The sequence below is a fragment of the Brachyhypopomus gauderio genome, chromosome 4 (assembly GCF_052324685.1).
Source record: "Brachyhypopomus gauderio isolate BG-103 chromosome 4, BGAUD_0.2, whole genome shotgun sequence".
NCBI classification, from domain to species: Eukaryota; Metazoa; Chordata; class Actinopteri; order Gymnotiformes; family Hypopomidae; genus Brachyhypopomus; species Brachyhypopomus gauderio.
In genome coordinates, this window is record NC_135214.1 from 854,039 (window position 1) to 873,269 (window position 19,231).

Genomic DNA, 19,231 nt, shown 5'->3' on the forward strand with positions numbered 1-19,231 from the left:
AATCTCATGATCACCGACAGTTGTTTATCATTCGCTGTTGTTCACTATTATATCCCTGGATTAGATTAGCAGACTCACATATAGGTTTAGTTTCTTTTTGAGCCAAATCATTCCATATGCTACTCTTCATATCAATTGTCATATTAACCATTTAGTAAATTTGGACATTTATTCATTAATCTGGTCACGGTGGTAAATACATGTTTTGGTCGATGGTATTAGGTCACTGCGCGGAACCAGAACTTAACCCTTTAGTAATGAGACTGATCAAACCATATTCCACCATCTCCGTTATCACAATACTGGTTCCTGAGCAATCAGGATGGTGCTCCGTTCATAATCCATAAACTAACATATGTATCCGCTACAGTAGAGCTCAAGCAAAGGAATCTTAAATTCCGTTCAGTAATTCAGTAATATGCTGACATGAATATACAAACATAGAAGAATGAGTTTTTATGGCATACATTTTGCCACATTAGTGAGGAAAATTAAGAATGAGGTGAAAAAACACAACATTTGTATTTGTGTATAGCATTTATGTATAGTATGTGCAGATGATGACGTGAACCATTAATTTCTCCAGCTTCTTGTGTGTTTTATTGTTATTTATTGTTGACTACTGCAGTGGTGTTTGTACTGGCCTTCCCAGGTCTTCGATTAATTAAACAGTTAAAAGTCAAAATGCACCTGTGACATTGGGGGCTCTACAAGCATATGGGGCGGACACATTTGTGTGATTAATAACTGGTCTTATGCCCTTATGAAGTGCAGAAGCCTGGAGACATTGAGCACATACATTCACACCGTCCACACATCTACCAGCATCATCCACCTTCACCACAACAGTCCATTTTTGTACATTGTTTTTTCTATTCAAACTGTAATGCAGTACGGGGTCAATCAATCAAAAAACAATGAGGCAAAACCAGAATACGTTCTATAAACATAAGCAACAACGTGAATCAGAAGCACAGTTCTCATGGAGAAAACCACAATGCAAGGGGATAGACACAACACAAGGGGATAGAGACAACCCAATGGGAAAGACAATACAAGGGGAAAGACAGAATACAAGGGAATAGACACAACAGAATGAGAAAGACACAATACAAGGAAATAAACACAAAAGAAGAGGATATACACAATACAAGGATGAATGCAGAAATCCACACTGCAATGTGACAATTACAATGAAAGGCTGATGTTGGACATTTTTCTGTCCACGAACATGGGAACAAACATGCGTGCTGTACGCGTCATGTACGACATGCCCAGAGAGCCTTGCATGAGGAGCCCTGTCCAGAGATTCTATTTTCTTCTGCTATATCACTCATATTTCTCCTAAACATGTATGTTCACACAAACATGTTCACAAATACATACAGAGAGACTTTTTGTTTAAACTAGAAAAAAATGCATGTCATGATTACTCTTCTCTCACCTGAACTCTGACCTTTTTGCTTATCAAATGTGTTTTAATGCCCATGCTTACAAAAGTGCAATAGTTGCACTTGAAGAGATAGTGAATTTTTTACCTCTACTTTCTTGTAATGAAACAGAAAGCAACCAGTTTCTTACAGATAAGAGAAGATAAGATGCAAAAGGTTTATAAGTAACACAGTCCACATTCATAGTTGATAACCAGAGGTCAGAAGGGGAGCAAAACTATACATATGCGGCCACAGCTCTGGTCAGCCGCATTGACAAGGGAGGCACAGAACAAAGCCCACTTGGACTAAATGTCTCCAGCCAACAATAAAGTCCAGCTTCTCTCAAGAGGATTGGTCCCAAAACCCAAACTGTGTTGGTGAGTCCAACTATATCTAGTTGGTATCTCTCAGCCTCACACACCAGCTCAGGCTCTATCCCAACCAGAGAGGTTACGTTCCATGTCCTAAGAGCCAGATTCAGTAACCGAGGATCAGTACGCCAAGGCCCCCACCTTCAGCCGCCGCCCAATCCACAATGCACCGGACCGCTAGTACTACCTCTCCCATTGGTGTTGGGCCCATGGGAGAGTGAACATGTCTTTTTTTTTTTTATTTTATGGCCCACCTCCATCCCCCATCTTTGGAGGACATCTTTGTTTTTATGTACAGATCAAATGACAATTATAACAATTCTGTATAATATAGTGATAATATGCAAAGTGATAATAATTGGGGTTAGGTGGACCAAGAAAATAGGGGGAGAGAAAAATAAAAAGGGAAGAGACAGAAGGGCAAACAAAAAAATAAAACAAAAAACCCACGTGAACCCACGTGTCTCCTTGGGGTGTGACCGGCCGGGCCGCATGGGTTGAAACCCGGCCACCAGGCACTCGCCAAGGAGCCCCTCCCCCAGGCCTTTCATCTTGTAATAAAACAGAAAACAACCAGTTTCTTACAGATAAGAGAAGATAAGATGCAAAATGTTTATAAGTAGTTGAATAGTTGAATGAACCAGAGGTCAGCAGGGGAGCAAATCTATACATAGGCCTATGGAGTACATGTGAGAGAACAGTTGATAAAACAGTCCAGCTTGAAATACAGGAGAGTCTAGCCCATCAAACCAAAAGAAGCAAAAGTCAAATTCCACTTCCATGAAGAGCTACATGGAGATGAATGAACACAGAAACCTGCTCAGTACACTTGAGATGACTATAGCGATACAGGGGTTGGACAATGAAACTGAAACACCTGTCATTTTAGTGAAGGTTCAATTAGTAGGGTAAGAGCACAAGTTTTGCTCAAAATATTGCAATACACACAACATTATGTGTGACATACCAGAGTTCAAAATAGGACAAATTGTTGGTGCACGTTTTGCTGGTGCATCTGTGACCAAGACAGCAAGTGTTTGTGATGTATCAAGAGCCACGGTTTCCAGGGCAATGTCAGCATACCACCAAGAAGGACGAACCACATCCAACAGGATTAACTGTGGACGCAAGAGGAAGCTGTCCGAAAGGGATGTTTGGGTATTAACCCGAATTGTATCCAAAAAACAAAACCACAGCTGCCCAAATCATGGCAGAATTGCCATGAACCATGTGCACCTCAACTCTCCTGTTTCCACCAAAACTATCCATCGGGAGCTCCACAGGGTCAATATACATGGCCGGGCTGCTATACCAAACCTTTGGTCACTTGTGCCAATGCCAAATGTCGGTTTCAATAGTGCAAAGAACACAAATCTTGGGCTGTGGACAATGTGAAATATGTATTGTTCTTTGATGAGTCCACCTCGTTTTCCCCTCATCCGGGCAAGGCACGTTTATTTATATAGCACCTTTCATACACACAATTCAAAGTGCTTTACACAGGAAAAGAAAGAAAATTATTACGACCTGAGGTCTATCACCTTGGGAAGGTGTTTCCCATAATATGTGATCTCATCACTAAAATCCTCTACTTGTGAACTGGACCCTTTACCAACAAGCTTTTTCAAGCAGGTTCTGAGCTCATTAGCAAATGAAGTTCTAACGATTGTTAATCAGTCTCTGCAATTGGGTGAATTCCCTAAAATTTTTAAAACTGCAATGGTTAAACCACTATTAAAGAACAGAAATCTTGATCCCACAATTCTTAATAATTATCGACCTATATCTAACCTTTCCTTTCTTAGCAAAACAAATGAAAAAGTAGTGTCAATCCAGTTGAATGACTATGTCAAAGTAAATCAAATAAATTACACTTTTCAATCTGGTTTCAGAGCTCTCCACAGCACTGAAACAGCCCTAGTTAAGATAGTAAATGACTTGAGATTGAATAAGGATGCAGGCAAACTCTCAGTCCTTTTTCTGCTAGATTTAAGCGCCTCTTTTGACACCGTTGATCATGAAATACTTCTTGATCGACTACAGAGCTGGGTAGGCCTTAGTGGCTTAGTCTTAGACTGGTTTAGATCATACCTAACTGGGCGTGATTATTATGTAGCATTAGGTACCTCTTCCTCCACACGTCAAAAAATAACTTGTGGCGTCCCCCAAGGATCAATTCTTGGGCCGTTACTATTCAACCTATATATGCTTCCGTTACCACACATCATTAATAAACATGGTATTAGTTATCCTCAATATGCAGATGACAATCAACTGTATATCCCGCTAGAACCTAAAGCCCTAAAATCAATTTGCTCACTGTTTGACTGCATAGATGATATACAGACATGGACGTCTAACAATTTTCTACAGTTAAATAAACAGAAGACAGAGGTTCTTGTTCTTGGCAGTAATTCACAGAGGAATGATGTCCAGACTTATTTAAATCATATGAATCTGAATGCCAGACAATGTGTTAAGAACCTGGGCGTCACCTTTGATAATGAGCTCAACTTCAAATCACACATCATGACTACATGCAAGACAGCTTACTTTCACCTTCGAAACATCGCTAAGGTCCGAGATATGCTCTCTCCTGCTGACAGTGAAAAACTTGTCCATGCATTTATCACATCAAGGCTAGATTATTGTAACGCTGTTCTATCTGCTCTTCCAAAGAGCTTTATTTCGCACCTACAGCGAGTTCAGAACACGGCTGCAAGGGTTCTGACCCGCAGGAGAAAGAGAGATCATATTACACCTGCACTCCACTCACTGCACTGGTTACCTGTCAGCTTTAGAATAGATTTTAAGGTTCTAGTGATGGTTTTTAAATGTCTTCATGGTCTTGCCCCTCTTTACCTCAGTGAAATGATCGTTAGATATGTTCCAGTCAGGTCTCTCAGGTCTTCAAACAGTAATCTACTGGTGATTCCTAAAAGCCGATTAAAGATTGGCGAGGGTGCTTTTAGCCACTATGGCCCAAAGCTCTGGATTTCTCTTCCTGAAGAGCTCAGATGCATTTCATCCCTGCATAGTTTTAAGAACAGTCTCAAAACATTCCTATTTAGATCCGCTTTTAGTTAAGAAATTCTCAATCTTATTTACTTTATTACATTATGTTGTCTATTATTTTCTAAATCCAATTATCTTAATAGTTTTATCTTATTTACTTTACTTCTTATTATCTTATTTACTTTACCTTTTTTACTTTTTATGTTATTTTAATATTTTTATCTTTAATTTCTTTTAACATTTTCCTTTTGTATTTTTGTCTTATCTCCTTTTAATGTTTATTTTATTTATACTGTATGTCACGTTGAGGACCCCGGCCCCTCCCTTTTGGGCGTGTGTTGACGTAGTCCACGTGCTTTGTCTGCGTTAGTGGTTCTCCGTGGTTATGATTATGTCAAGCGATAATCCGTCTCACCTGTGAATCGTCTCGTAATCACGTGGGGCTAATGTGGTTTGTCTATTTAATGTGCGTTCGCGCAGTGTCCTGTGCTCGTCGTTGTCTAGAGTTTACACGTTGCTGTGTGTATGTTGTGTGTGCTTCGTGCGCGGTATTGCGCAACAAACATTATTATTAAAAGTGACGAAAGAAAAAGGAGGATTCGTGTCTCATCCTTCCCTGCTCCGCCGTGCGTCACACTGTAAAGCACTTTGAGTTGCATGTATGTATGAAAGATGCTATACAAATAAAGATTATTATTATTATTATTATACATAAAAATGTAAAAGAATGTTTTAAAGGAAATCAAATAGAAATTAAAATGATTACAATATAAAAATAAAACATAAAATGATTAATAGATAAAATAATTAAAGAAGATAAAAGGCAATAAAACTGGAATCATAAAATAAGAAAATAAATAAGAATATATTAATAAAATAATTCAAATAAATAAAATAGGCTACGTTTACGGTACCTACACTAACCAAAAGCCACAAAGAAGCGTACCACCCAAACTGTTGCATGCCCAGAGTGAAGCATGGGGGTGGATCAGTGATGGTTTGGGCTGCCATATCTCAATACTTCCCAATACTTCTGGACAAACTTCCGGCTTTCATGAGAGGCGGTCACACTTTATCTCTGCTCCTGCACTCCCTCTGTTTCAGCTAGCTTAGCTTCTTTGTCTTGTCTTAGTTTCCTGACATTGTTCTTCAAACTTTATGTGACGTGGCGCACGGGAGAGGAGGAGGAATGGAGTTCTAATAATTTATTAAAAATCAAATTTGAAAGTTATGACCAACTACGCCACCCTGGGAATTACACCCAGAGAATTATCACAGGTCCATGGGTACCACGGGACAAAGAGAGAGATTTAAAAATGACAATTTTATTTGAACATGAAGATGGACAATGACAAGTAATAAAATAATAAAACAGACACAAACGACTTGGCTCAGCTTCCAGCAGAAACTCTTGGCTGCTAATTGACACGGATCATAAAAGAAAGAGAACAGCAAAAGCAGAGGAGCACACTCGGTGAGGCAGCTTAAAGCAAATAAATAAAAATCACACACGTGTACATAAAAAGAAGACACAATCACAAATTCCCCACAGCAAAGTGAACAAAAACCAAAAGGCTGACCTCACCTCCTGGAGACCTCCGCAACTCCCTTCGTAATAAAAGAAATAAAATAAGTAAAATGAGTCAATAGCAACCACACAGATATTCACATACACTACTAGCTTGACACGGAGTTTGCTTCACCATCGTAGATAGCAGCTGTACTCTATTTCCTGCCCTCTACAGCTAAACCAAAAGAAATACATATAATAAATACATGAAAGACAAACAAACACTAACGCCACCGTTGTAATCCGCCTCGGATCAACTGTGGACAAAAACACTGCTAAAAATACTTTTCTCTGAGGCAAAACGGCAGCTTATTCCCCCAAAGCTGGATATGGTTGTGCTGGGACAGCCACTGGTATCGCTCACAGCGACAACTAACTCCGCGGAGGCACAAAACAACTGTGCGCAGGCAGGTTTTCGATTGGTCCAAACGCCGGCAGTCCCACTATAATTCGCACAGAAAATCATGAATTAAAGACAAAGTACAACAGTAATAAAATGGGGGTATTCTCATAGTGTGTCTTTACCTTAACGCCTAAGCCAACCAGGCTCAGATAGTGGCAAACACGGTATGGTGCGGTGACGACACTTTCTAAATAGAAAAATAAAATAAACATTCTGAACGCCAACTACCACCTGCGCCCCGACCGCACGCACACACGCACACACACACATACCTCAGAGCACGGTAACGACAGACTCTCAGAGCACGGTGACGACAGACTTTCTCGTGGCAAAGCAGCGACCCGGAAGGGGAGGGGGAGAACCCAGAGCAGTCCTGATGGCCTCAATCAAGCCCCTTTTATAGGAGCCTCGCAATTAAAAGAACCAGTAAACTCGATGTAGTAATTAGGTTACCACCAATAGAAATTATCACTGATTTAATCTCATTAAAACTAAACCACCCGGCTACATTTAACAAAGAAAATGGATTTGATCAGGTGGTCTCTCAACGCAATTGGCATAATTTTTTTCCACGTGGAGTCATGGTGCGGGAGAACCCACATGTCTGGATGGACCGTCCTCATCTGGATATGTGTTTGGCTCAGGGGGGACGTGGCGTAGTTTGTGTCTTGCGCCTCTATCCCTGGAAGATGTTGAGGACGTGTTCTTATTTGGAAGTTTGATCACTGGGTTTCTGCTGATTGGATTAGGTGTTGCCCTGGTGTATCGGGAAATTAAGAGTGGGATCAGTTATTGAACGCCCACGAAAATTGCCCAACTTGATTGATGCGGTGGGTAGAGCTGTTGGAACTGTTGTAACACAGACTGTGACTTTTAAAAAGCTGGATTTGATCATGGATGGAATCAATGCTCTACGCATGAAGCTGGATCAGTTGGGAGACCGCTGACTTAAGGGGAGTTCGTGTGCTCTCACTCAACACTCAAGGACGAGCTCCCTGCTAAATTCTTAATTCATGATCATCTGCATTGGCGCCCAAACAAATTTCTCCCAGAAGGTCGTCGTCTTGGTTACCTGCTTCTACCCCCACACAGAGACTGTCAGTGAAAAAAAAGCATTTCATCTTGTACTTGTACAATGTATGATGAATAAATCTGATTCTGATACTTGTGCTAGATGGGTGCGTCACTGCTAAAGACTATCGAACCATTCTGGAGGACCATGTGCATCCAATAGGCCCTTTTCACAACAAAGCGGAAATACGTCACCGCTGGGTAAAACAAGTTCCTGTACTCGCAGAAGATAGTTGTTGTCAAATCACCTCAGCATGGAGCGTGTATTTACTGTATCCCTGTCGTCGTTGCTGAGACTGAATTGTGAAGATGTTTTCAGAATCGTTGGAGAACATTCAACAACGAAGGGTTGCAAGTTGAATAGAGGCTACAAATTGTTTGTTGAAGAATTCATTCAGTCATACCAGGGTACACACCAGCTAACACTAACTAGGTAACTAACTAACTATTATTTAACATATAGCTAGTTCCATTAGTCATCCTACGGAGTGGTAAAACAGTCTATATTATTATGATATATATAGATATAATTATAGATATAATTAGTGGTGGGCCGTTAAAGGCTAACGCCACCACTATTTAAATTAAACTTGCTTGCAGACCGTTTTTGTGTATATATATATATATATATATATATTAGTGGTGGGCCGTTAACGGCGTTCGTTAATTTGATACTCTTATCGGGCGATATAAAAATTATCGCCGTTAATCTATTCTTAAAGTTGGGTTGGGAACTGGGTCAAAATGGGTAAGCAAACTATGATGACTTTCAACTTGATAGTTTAGCTCGGCTGTATTCCTAACCAAATTGCACAGTAGGGGCGAGAAACCTGTGAATTACACATCGTATGTGTGTTTACATGGATGCAGCCACGAAGTCGCCAGGTTTGCTTCATGGAAAATTCATTTTCAGGAACGTAAAGTGTTACCGGAGCGGAGCTCGGAGCGGTCGTTTTCTGCATGGTCCTAGCACTAGATTTGTCGCTATTTAAATATTTCTTTTTAACCGTTAAAACTGCAGAGTGTTACGGAACAGCTCCGGACCCTTCCCTGTGGGCGTGCCGTTACGTTGTCTGCGTGTCGTTGTGTCCATGTTTGTACTTCCGTGGGCGTGGGTTGTTTGTGAGCGTGTTCGTTTGTTACACCTGTGCCTTGTCTCGAGGTCACGTGGGTCTGTGTTATTCACCTATTTAATGTGCGTTCGCGCAGTGTCTTGTGCTCGTCTTTGTCTAAAGCTACGTGTTAGCGTGAGTGTGAGTGTGTGCTGCTTGCGCTACACACAGAGCTTACGTGTCGAAGTGTAAATAACTTATATGTGCACTGTATACGTCGTGGTGTCTGCCTCCTGCACCCGCCGTTACAATCTTTTATTTTAAGTATTATGATAATAATTACAAGTTACATGCTTTTCTCTTTTTTTTACAGAAAAAAATATTATTAAAATAGTATTATTTATACGGTATTTTTCTGCTTTCTTAAATTACATACAGATTCATGTACAATTACAGCAATTATCTGCAATTAAACATTTGGTTGATTATATAAAGTTTTTTTCTCTGTTTTTTGTCACTGTTGTGTGCTTGCGCTACCGCATTGGAGCTGCGTGTTCTTGTCAAAGTAAAGTTCGTTGTTTGCACCATATCTGTTCGTGTCGTGTCTGCTCCTCCGCACGTCACACAGAGGACCAAAACCGGCTTTTGAAAAAGGCCCCCCCAAATTACGTCCGTGAGGTTAAATGTACTAAATGTTGGCTTACATTTCAAATATCATGTTTAGCTGAATAAGCATGTTATCAACCCCTTTAATGTACAGTATGTAGGCTTACAAATTAATGTTTAACTGAATAAACCGTTGAACACGAGTAGCCTACATTTTATTGAGCATGTTATTTTCTTCAAGTATCAAAGTAGAACAGCTTCCTCAAGCAGTCATTGATGCATTTTTGAAACAGGAGAAGAGCTCCTGGTCTAATGCACCCTCTGTATTAAGAAACCCTATCTCAAAAACTGACTTTTAGTCATTACTTGGGTAGCACGCATAAGAGCAATTTTAATATAGATTAATCTAGATAAATTTAAAGATTTCAGTGAGATTAATCTAGATTAAAAAAATTAATCTATGCCCACCCCTAATATATATATATATATATATATATATATATATATATATATATATATATATATATATATATATATATATATGCGGAATAAACCTGCATTATTAAAGAATAATAAACTTTTAATACATTTTAATAATAAATTTTAATTTTAATAATAAATTTTATTTAAAATCTGCAGTTCCTATATTGTCTGCTAGAGGCGTGTTTTAGTCAGTTCTATCGCTTTATCCTCTTTTTCTGTTGACCCTGACAACCTCTTTCTCTTTGTCAAAAAAGAGAAAAGTGGACAGTGTGTTGGATTTTTAAAGAAAATTGACCTCTTCTTATATGTTCACGGAGGTGAATGGGGAAAAAGTGGACTTATTGTTAGTTTTGGAATGAGTTTACTGGTCTGGCCTCCTTGGATCCGATTAAGTTGTATGCGGCCCCCAGACCAAAATGAGTTTGACACCCCTGCCCTACACCATACTAATACATTATTGTGGTCTAAAATCAGGTGATTCAGTTTTATTGTTCAACCCCTGTACTTCACAAAGGAAAGTGGAAAATATGTTTCAAGTAATTGTGAATCAGGGGAGAGATAATGGGGAAAGGGCTGATGACTGATCAGACATGAACAACAGGAAGACTGCTGACAGGTGTATTATGGGTAAAGCCTTGGTCCATACATGGAACATGAGACCTCTGAGATACATAACATAAAATCTCAATTATATCATTATGTTGTTCGTGACCTCCATGAAGAAAATAATTGTTCAACCTGGACTTTCAGTTTCATAGTGACTAACCTACACCACAGCCCTGATAAAGCAGGCAGTGTACAGCTGAATTCAGAAGAAGCGTTTATAGACAGATAGAGAGGTGCAGACCCAGAGCAGCAGAGGAAGGAGCAGTTCACTCTTCTTACTAAGGTAAGAGATGCTGTGTGTTGGGTTGGGCTTCTTAAGACTTCACATGAAGACTAAGGGAATAGTTAATACTTGCTCTAGATAGAGAAGATAAATATAAAATAGAGAATATAAAAATATACTTGGCATGCAGTAAGGACATACACATCAAACACAGACAATTTTAGAAATTTTTGCAGTCTTAATAATGCAGAACATTGATTTTGAGGAATTTTACAAGAGTTCTTTGTGTATCTTTGAGTTAGAAGTAAACAAATATAAACTACCATTTAATTAATAATGCACAGACATAGGTTTTGTCTTTTTTCACAGATTCAGTCATGGGAGAGAATCAATCCAAACCTGGTGAGTTTAAATTATATCATATTATATCGCTGACATATTATGACTTTCAATTAACCAGAGTTTAATATCTAATCTAGTTTCAAGTGGTATTAGATCTCATAAATGGAAAGTTTCCAAATAGTTGTAGCGAATACACTGGTTAGTTATGAATTATGAAAGAGCACCATACTGATTGCTCAGGAACCAATACATAGGTGGGATATTGTTTTATCAGTCTCATTACCAAAGGGTTATGTTCTGATTCCGTGCAGTGACCTAATACCATTGACCAGAATATGTATTTACCACCGTGACCAGATTAATGAATAAATGTACAAATTTATTGAATGGTTGATATTATAATTGATGAATTATAAAGAATAGCATATGGAATGATTTGGCTCAAGAATGAAACTAAACCTATATGTAAATCTACTAATCTAAACCAGAGATATAATGATAAACAACAAAGAATAGAAAATTAAACACAACAGAGAATAATAAGCAACTATCGACGGTCATGGAATTTTGAATGGATGAGATGGCTAACATAAGATGTCTCTAACTAGCGTAGGACCCAGGGAGGGACACAAAGTCTTAGAAGGAAATTAGGAAGGAAGAGAAGAAGGATTCTGGCAGACGCTAATGGTAACAATTGCTAAACCGGACTCCGGGAGGGATAGAAGTAATTGCAATACAACAGTTTGAACTGGCAACTCCAAAGCAGCACGTGAACTCTGAGCGTTTTACTGTGAAGCAGACCGGGCATGACCGTGTGGGCTTCCGGTGTGTGAAGGCGGATCAACCGATGCGAGTTCAAGATTCGTGCACTCCTGCGATGTCTACATTCCGCTTGGTTGCGGTCTCTTGGCATCACTCCAACTCCTCTGTTGGTTGCGGTGTTTTGGCATGGGTCCAACAAACTTTTGGTTGCGGCGTGAATCCAACAGGATCCCCAACGAGTTCTTTCGTTTCTCCTCGATCAAGGGATTTTAACTAACTTTTAGGGACGTCATTGTAGTCCACTTCCTTGGTCACTATGCTGTTGACCATTGGACTCTGATTACTGCATATTCATTACCTCTGCACGGACAGGAGGTTCTCCGAGGAGGGAGAGAGAAAGAAAGGGGGAGCGAGAGAGAGTTGTGACAACTGCCGTTCCCCCCAGGTCCAGTTAACGGGTGAAGAAAGGCAGATTAGCACAATTTCAAGAAAAAGGGAATTCCCTATTCCTAAATAAATGGACTTTCATACTCTGCCTAAGTAAGAATTAATCTGGTTCTATTAGTCTACACATTGAGCCATTCTTAATTTCAAACTTTGGACAATAAATGACGCATAATGCACAGGCAGGCATGAATCTGAGGTCACATAAGAACACATGAATATGCTTACATTTGATTAATAGCACACAAACTAATACATAGATATGCATAAGCCTAATATAGCACATTACATGTTGATACTTGGCTATACGGAAATCTAAAATAATACTACACCGGAATACAAGTGTGTACCACCTGATATGGGAATACGCAGATCTCTATGACTAACACAGAATTAATGAGCATGCATGTCTAGAATAGCAGGAAACACAGGAATATATATATGCATGCATTCACAGTACAGTTCAAAAACTACAAGGACATGTATATCTAACATACAGGAATACATGGATATGCATCAATGTGGGGTGATTATACATTAACATATATTCTGATAAAATCACTTAATACTGAGTAAGTTGTGTCTTTATATCAACCACAGATAATGTTAAAATTTCAGAGGTGCATGGTTCAGCTTATGCCTGGGTCCTTTGTCCTGGGTCCTTAAGGGCTGGAAAGCTGAATACTGGTTTCAAGAATAATTACCCTTTCCTTGGTTGGAAGGTAGTCAAGTTTGGTGTCTTTAGATTGAGTTCGCTGAGTTGGTTCCAGTAGGCTGGATTCCAATTCCGTGTACAGTTCAGATATGGAGTTACAAAGATCTCTGAAATATTTGCATCTTCAGTTCTGGATTTTAACCAAGGATTTCCAATGCGTTGTAAATTGGGTTTAAACCTTGGGGAATCAGATAATGCTGGAATTTAGAGTTTTATGAGTATAGGTCCTTCCTGACAAGAACCCTTTGATGGCCTTTCTCCCAAACTCAGGAGACCAGATAAGGTTAGAATTCTAAGGTTTGGAAGACGAAAATTATTGTGAATATGGATTCCTTGGAGTCTGGTGATGGGTGAATAGCCAACGTTTACCTTTACATACAATCAAAGGAATTTAGATGAGTCAGTTTCTCACACTCTGGGGTGATAGTGAAGAAATACTTGGCTGTCTCCACTACATAGTACATGTACCTGTTTCAATTTTTCAGGTTGCCAATAATAACCAGATGTAAATATGGTATTGTATGAGTGTCTGATAACTTTTTAGCTTGAGAACTATCACACTCTGTATGCATTCCTGAGGAAATCGACTGGATTGGATTGTTGCACTGATTGTAACCTGAACTCAACTGATGCCAAACGCAACTTATTTCAGATCTTTGTGTTTATCTCCAATATCTCACCCAGTTTAATTCATAGTTTAGCCATTAGTTGTGCTGTGAGGACGTAATTTTGAAGTTCCTGCCATAACAGGGACAGTGATATTGCTCTCTAACCTGAACAAAACACTACATAGTGCAAGTTAATAACCATTTTCTATGAATTAATGATGTCATTCTCTTTATAACAGAATTCAACACAGTTTTGGGTGATATAACTGTGGGAAAGGGAGAACAAATCAGTCTTTCCTGTGAGGCAAACAGCAAAGGATTAACAGTGACATGGGAGAAGGATGGACATAAACTAACGTGTGTACAGGACAAACACATCATGGATCAAAACGTGACAGAATCAAAAGACAAAAATGTTTGCAAAACAAACTGTTCCTTGAAAATCCAGAATGCAGATGAGCGAGATCAGGGGAGGTATACCATAAATCTGGAGAACGAATCGGGTACTACTTCCTGCTCTGCCATGGTGACTGTTGGTATGGAGTGACTTTTTTATTACACACATTCTTTCAACTTATTTTAGATTCCTGTAAAATGTACAAAGAACTGTCTATGTGATGACAGTGATAAGATTATGAAGAAAGCATGTTTGAATAAATAAAATAATAGATAGACCTTTCACAGAGGTGGAAATGCACACACTGTTATAGACCATATTTATGTTCTAACATCCTGCATCCAAGAAGCAAAAGTGTTTCTTAAACCAGACTGAGAACTCACCAAATTTCATGATTTCATGTAAACTCAATAATAATGTCAGCAATGTGCACACCTTCAAGTGCTTTGCTAACTCCTGCTACAAATCCTGTGTCTCTTACAGAACTCAAGGAGTGGAGGACAGTACAATGGAAGTAAGTCCACAGTCATTCTGTCATATTGCGTCATGGGGTCAAGACCCAACACAATCATCGTACCCATTTGTATCTGACTATTTTTGTAAATTCTGAGATATCGTTATTGGCAGTACTTATTCCAAAAATCATGTCATGAATAAACACCTACTACCCTAGTCAAATCTACAATATATTATTACTGTAACAATCCTGCAGTCCAATAATAAATGAACTTGTAAGGGCAAATGTTTTTGCTAAACACAGAAACCCCATAAGGACCAAAGGTCTACCGGTAGTTGAAATTTAAATAATTTCTCCCTTACACCAAAATGTAGTTAATTAGCCAAGATATGTTGGTTTTCCAGTGTCAGGTTTGTACTGAAGCTATGATGGAATAAACCAATTATAATCTTGTACACTCCAGAGTCACATTAAATTATCACACTAGCATCTCCACACTTATAGTTGTTAGTTGATAATTCACACACTTGCTTATATGGTTTCTGACATTACTGTGAATCATATATAGTATATAAAACATGTTACATAGTTTAAAACAGCAGTGAAACAAATTTTAAAGCAACTGACATTTGAGTGTTTTGACCTATACACCAATCGAGAAGTCTTCTTCACTTCATACAATATACTGTATGCATGAAATAGTTACTGAATATAAAATATAAAAAATTATTTAGTTAATTTTGAAATTATTATTGCTGGTCTATTACTGTAAATAGTTTCTTTGTTTGTCATAGTCAAAAAGCAATGGTCACTTCTGTAAAGGAATTTAAAATTGATAATGACCGAGTCAGAGAGCTTCGCTTCCTCCTGTATGGACCAATTGGAGTAGGAAAATCCAGCACTGTAAACACCATCAGAAGCATTTTTGAAAGACGTGCATTTGTCAATTGTCTGGCTGCAGCAGCATCTGGAACAAGTCATACTAAATGTGTGAGTACACAGTGACTCTCTGAAGTCTGATTTCAAGCTTGTAAATTCTTTAGATTGTGTACACAAGAGTCAAATGATAGAAAGTTAGTAATCGAAAACAAACTATATTTGATCCATGTTGTTTGGCACTGTATGCAAAATATTAAAATATGTTTCATGTATGCATAATACATCTGCAAATGTAATAATAAAAATTGAGACATTTTTGATAAAAATGTTGAGACTAGTGAAATAATTATGATTATTATTTATTATTATTATTGTGATTATTGTTATTATTCATAGCAATAGTTTTGAACATTAGCAGAGTAGGAGTTTTAATACTATTAATATTGGTATTGCTATTATTATTGATGTTATTGGTGGTAATGTTTATTAATGTTATGTGGTACTTGTCTCTCAGTATGAAAAATATGGGATAGGCAATGGGAGAGAAGGAATGTTACCTTTGGCCTTCTATGATATAATGGGTGTAGAAAAACAAGAATCTGCAGGAGTCCGCACTGATGACATCATCAATGCCTTGAAAGGACACATAAAAGAGGGTTATGTGGTAAGATATAAATAACATACACATCACTGTACAAAATGTTTACATTACTATGATTGGCATCCCAATCCCTTTAACACAATATGTAAACAACATAGAAAAAGTGACATTGAAGGACTGTTGTTATATGTTGTAAAACTAGAAAACCAGTCACACTAAAACAATTTAGAAAATACATATCAAAACAGAAAAGTTTTATTCGTGTAGGCAATGTGTACATTATTATTATTATTATTATTATTATGACATATTATGTTTTGTCTTTTTCCTTGAGTTCCACACTCAATTTCCAATTACTGAAAAAGATCCCAAGTACTGCAGAAATCCCAGCCTGAGTGATCGGATTCACTGCCTAGTGAGTGTTGTAGGAGCAGAAAAGATTACAATGATGGATCAAGAATTTATCAACAAAATGAGGAAAGTTAGAGAAGCAGCAAGTGGAATGGGTGAGTCATCTTGTGTCAAATTATGAACTTGATGGTTATAGTTCAGCTTCCCAGCTATGAAGACTTTACAATTAATAAATTATTAATTTGCTGTAAAAGTAATAATGTGAAAAAAATATTTTGTCCTGATGTAACGGATTTGTTATGCAGCATCTACACCTTAATTAAGTCTAGACAAGATATTGTATTAATAGATTTAGCAGTCATGTAGAGTACATTTACATTGTACAAATATGGAAGGCAAGTATTAGAAATGTCTTATTAGCTCAACAGAGTGCAGTGTTGTTTAGGGCAAAGAAAAATAAAAAATGCAAAAGTCCAGAAAAAATAACAAACCAAATTGAGAGCGATCTCTTCGCTAGCTTTCTGTCAGAGCTCATAACCTTAGATGTAGTGATTAATTTCTTATTACTGTTTAATGATCACAGATTATTACAGTGTATTTTGTTTTCCCCCAACCATTAACATGATATCTTGAACTTTTCCCCTTACTTTACAGAATATCCTTTAGCATAACTTTACACAATATTCACAAATTACTAAACTCCTAAACTGCTGTTGCATAAACCATGTGCAAATAAACCAGGGGTGTCAATTCCAGGTTCAGAAAGTAAAAGTCCTCACCAGGATTTTGCTCAGGCTTCCTGGATTGTGTTGATTCCACTAATTTTACCTGGATTGCACTAATTAGAAAATCTATTGAGCAAAATCCTGGTGAGGACTTTTACTTTCTGAACATGGAATTGACACCTCTGTGTAACGTATTGATCAGGCAGAGAGGGATCCAAATGCGGAAGAATACCGCTTTTATTGAAATGAAACACTTGTACAGAAAACGGCAGGTGAATCACTAGCACTAAGATCAGTAGCAACGGCTACTGCTAAATAATTATTTTTCCCCAAAGCCAATTTTGAAGAACATTACTCAGTAAATGTGTTTCATCTGTGTGTCTATTTGTGCTGTAGGAATTCCTCAGGTGGTCTTTATGACTAGAGTTGATCTTGCCTGCCCAATGACAAAAGAAAATTTGAAAAATATATACAGGAGCAGGAAGATCAAGGAACTTGTGAGTAAAATTGCTACTGGGAGCTTATGTGAGCACTTACACAAGTGTTATGGTGGTGTAAACAGCAATAACACTGACACTGTGCATTTTTGTCCAGATGAATACATGCAGTAATTTGCTGGGTGTTCCAGTGAACTGTATCTTCCCTGTGAAGAACTACCATGATGAGACCCATATGAATGAGGAAATAAACTGTCTGATGCTGGATGCCCTAACACAGATTATTCACTGGGCTCATGACTATGTGGTCACATTTTCCACTATACCAATACACAAAGAATGATGAAAATTCCTGCAATCTGCAATGGATACAGAAAGTAATACAATTGTGTTAATGTTCCAATTTTATAGCATAAAAGTAATTTTAAAATGTAATGATTATCACACTAAATCCAGGTTATTACTATGTGTACATGAATGGATGAAGTGAAAATGTCTCCTTGAAGTGAAAAGGAACTTTTCTAGTTGCCCGCCTACCTGAGAAATACTGAGACGAGGAGAGACGAGCCTTTCCTGATATCCACCCTGGGCCAGCCACCTCCTGCCTAACCAGCTGTGGATGAAGGATCAACCCACTGCCCTGGCCCCTCTCACCATCCCAAATTATCTCCTGCTATGGCTGTATCTCCACGGACCTGAACTACTATTACCAACCATCAAGAAATTTAGGACTGAATAACAATTACATAAAGAACACATGTATATAAATTATTTATCATTGTCATCTTTTCTTTGTTTATGTATCGCTTTAATTGTTGCTATGGTGACCGGTGTCACCAGTGGGGGATGGGTTCCCCCCCTGAGTCTTGGTTCATCTCAAGGTTTCTTACTAATGCTCTTAGGGAGTTTTTCCTTGCCACTGTCCTCCTTGCTCATTTGTGGCTTGGACTCGGACACTTGTAAAGCTGCTTTGTGACAAAAACTGTTAAAACTGTAAAAAGTGCAAACACAGGAAGTGATTGTTGCTGAGCTTTGTGGCAATCAGACTAGTGAAGTTTGCAGCAGGGAGTAAAGCTAAAAAATGTTTTGTGGAATTCATTTTAGCCAGTTGGTATGCTGTTGTTTTTCTTGTGGGAAGTCATTGGTGCAAGCTAGCTTTGGAGGTTAATGAAAGTAATGCTAATAAAAGTCAGTAGACTTTATACAATAGCTAACGAGCCAGCTAGCTAATGTTAATAATCCATTTTCAAGGCCATTTCCAAGTGGTTTAAATGTTGACAAAGTCTCCTTCTGTTTTCTCTTTTAACACTAGCATGACTGAAATTTCTGGGAGGACATGCTGTCTGTCGTTATTCCACAAATCCATGGCACTGACATGCTGGTATTTCTATAGGCTCCATTTCAGATCTTCATCAGATGCAGCATTTAAACGCTCAAAAAGTTAAACACTCAAAAAGTATGCCTGTGTAACGCCAGGGATTCGGGTTGTAAAGGAGGCAGACATGAGAAAGGTGAGGTTTGGGGATATTAACAGAAATACATTCAGCAGATGGGGCTAGAAACGCTGATATTGGCAATGTTTCTGCTCACAAATGCGTAAACAAACACACAGACACTATGGCATCATACAGAGGTGTCAATTCCAGGTTCAGAAAGAAAGTCCTCACCAGGATTTTGCTC

General features: G+C 38.4%; 2 protein-coding genes across 2 annotated transcripts in view; both read left to right on the forward strand.

Annotated features, from left to right (window-relative positions):
• Nucleotides 1-19,231, forward strand: part of LOC143511742 (interferon-induced protein 44-like) — a 108,520-nt gene that overhangs the window by 8,930 nt on the left and 80,359 nt on the right. The window lies entirely within an intron of this gene.
• On the forward strand, nucleotides 15,363-18,235 carry LOC143511535 (interferon-induced protein 44-like). Its single transcript, XM_077001138.1, has 5 exons — nucleotides 15,363-15,548; nucleotides 15,952-16,101; nucleotides 16,373-16,544; nucleotides 17,511-17,611; nucleotides 17,709-18,235. Exons 1-5 carry the CDS (start codon nucleotides 15,363-15,365, stop codon nucleotides 17,892-17,894), a joined length of 795 nt encoding a protein of 264 aa, XP_076857253.1. The 3' UTR covers nucleotides 17,895-18,235.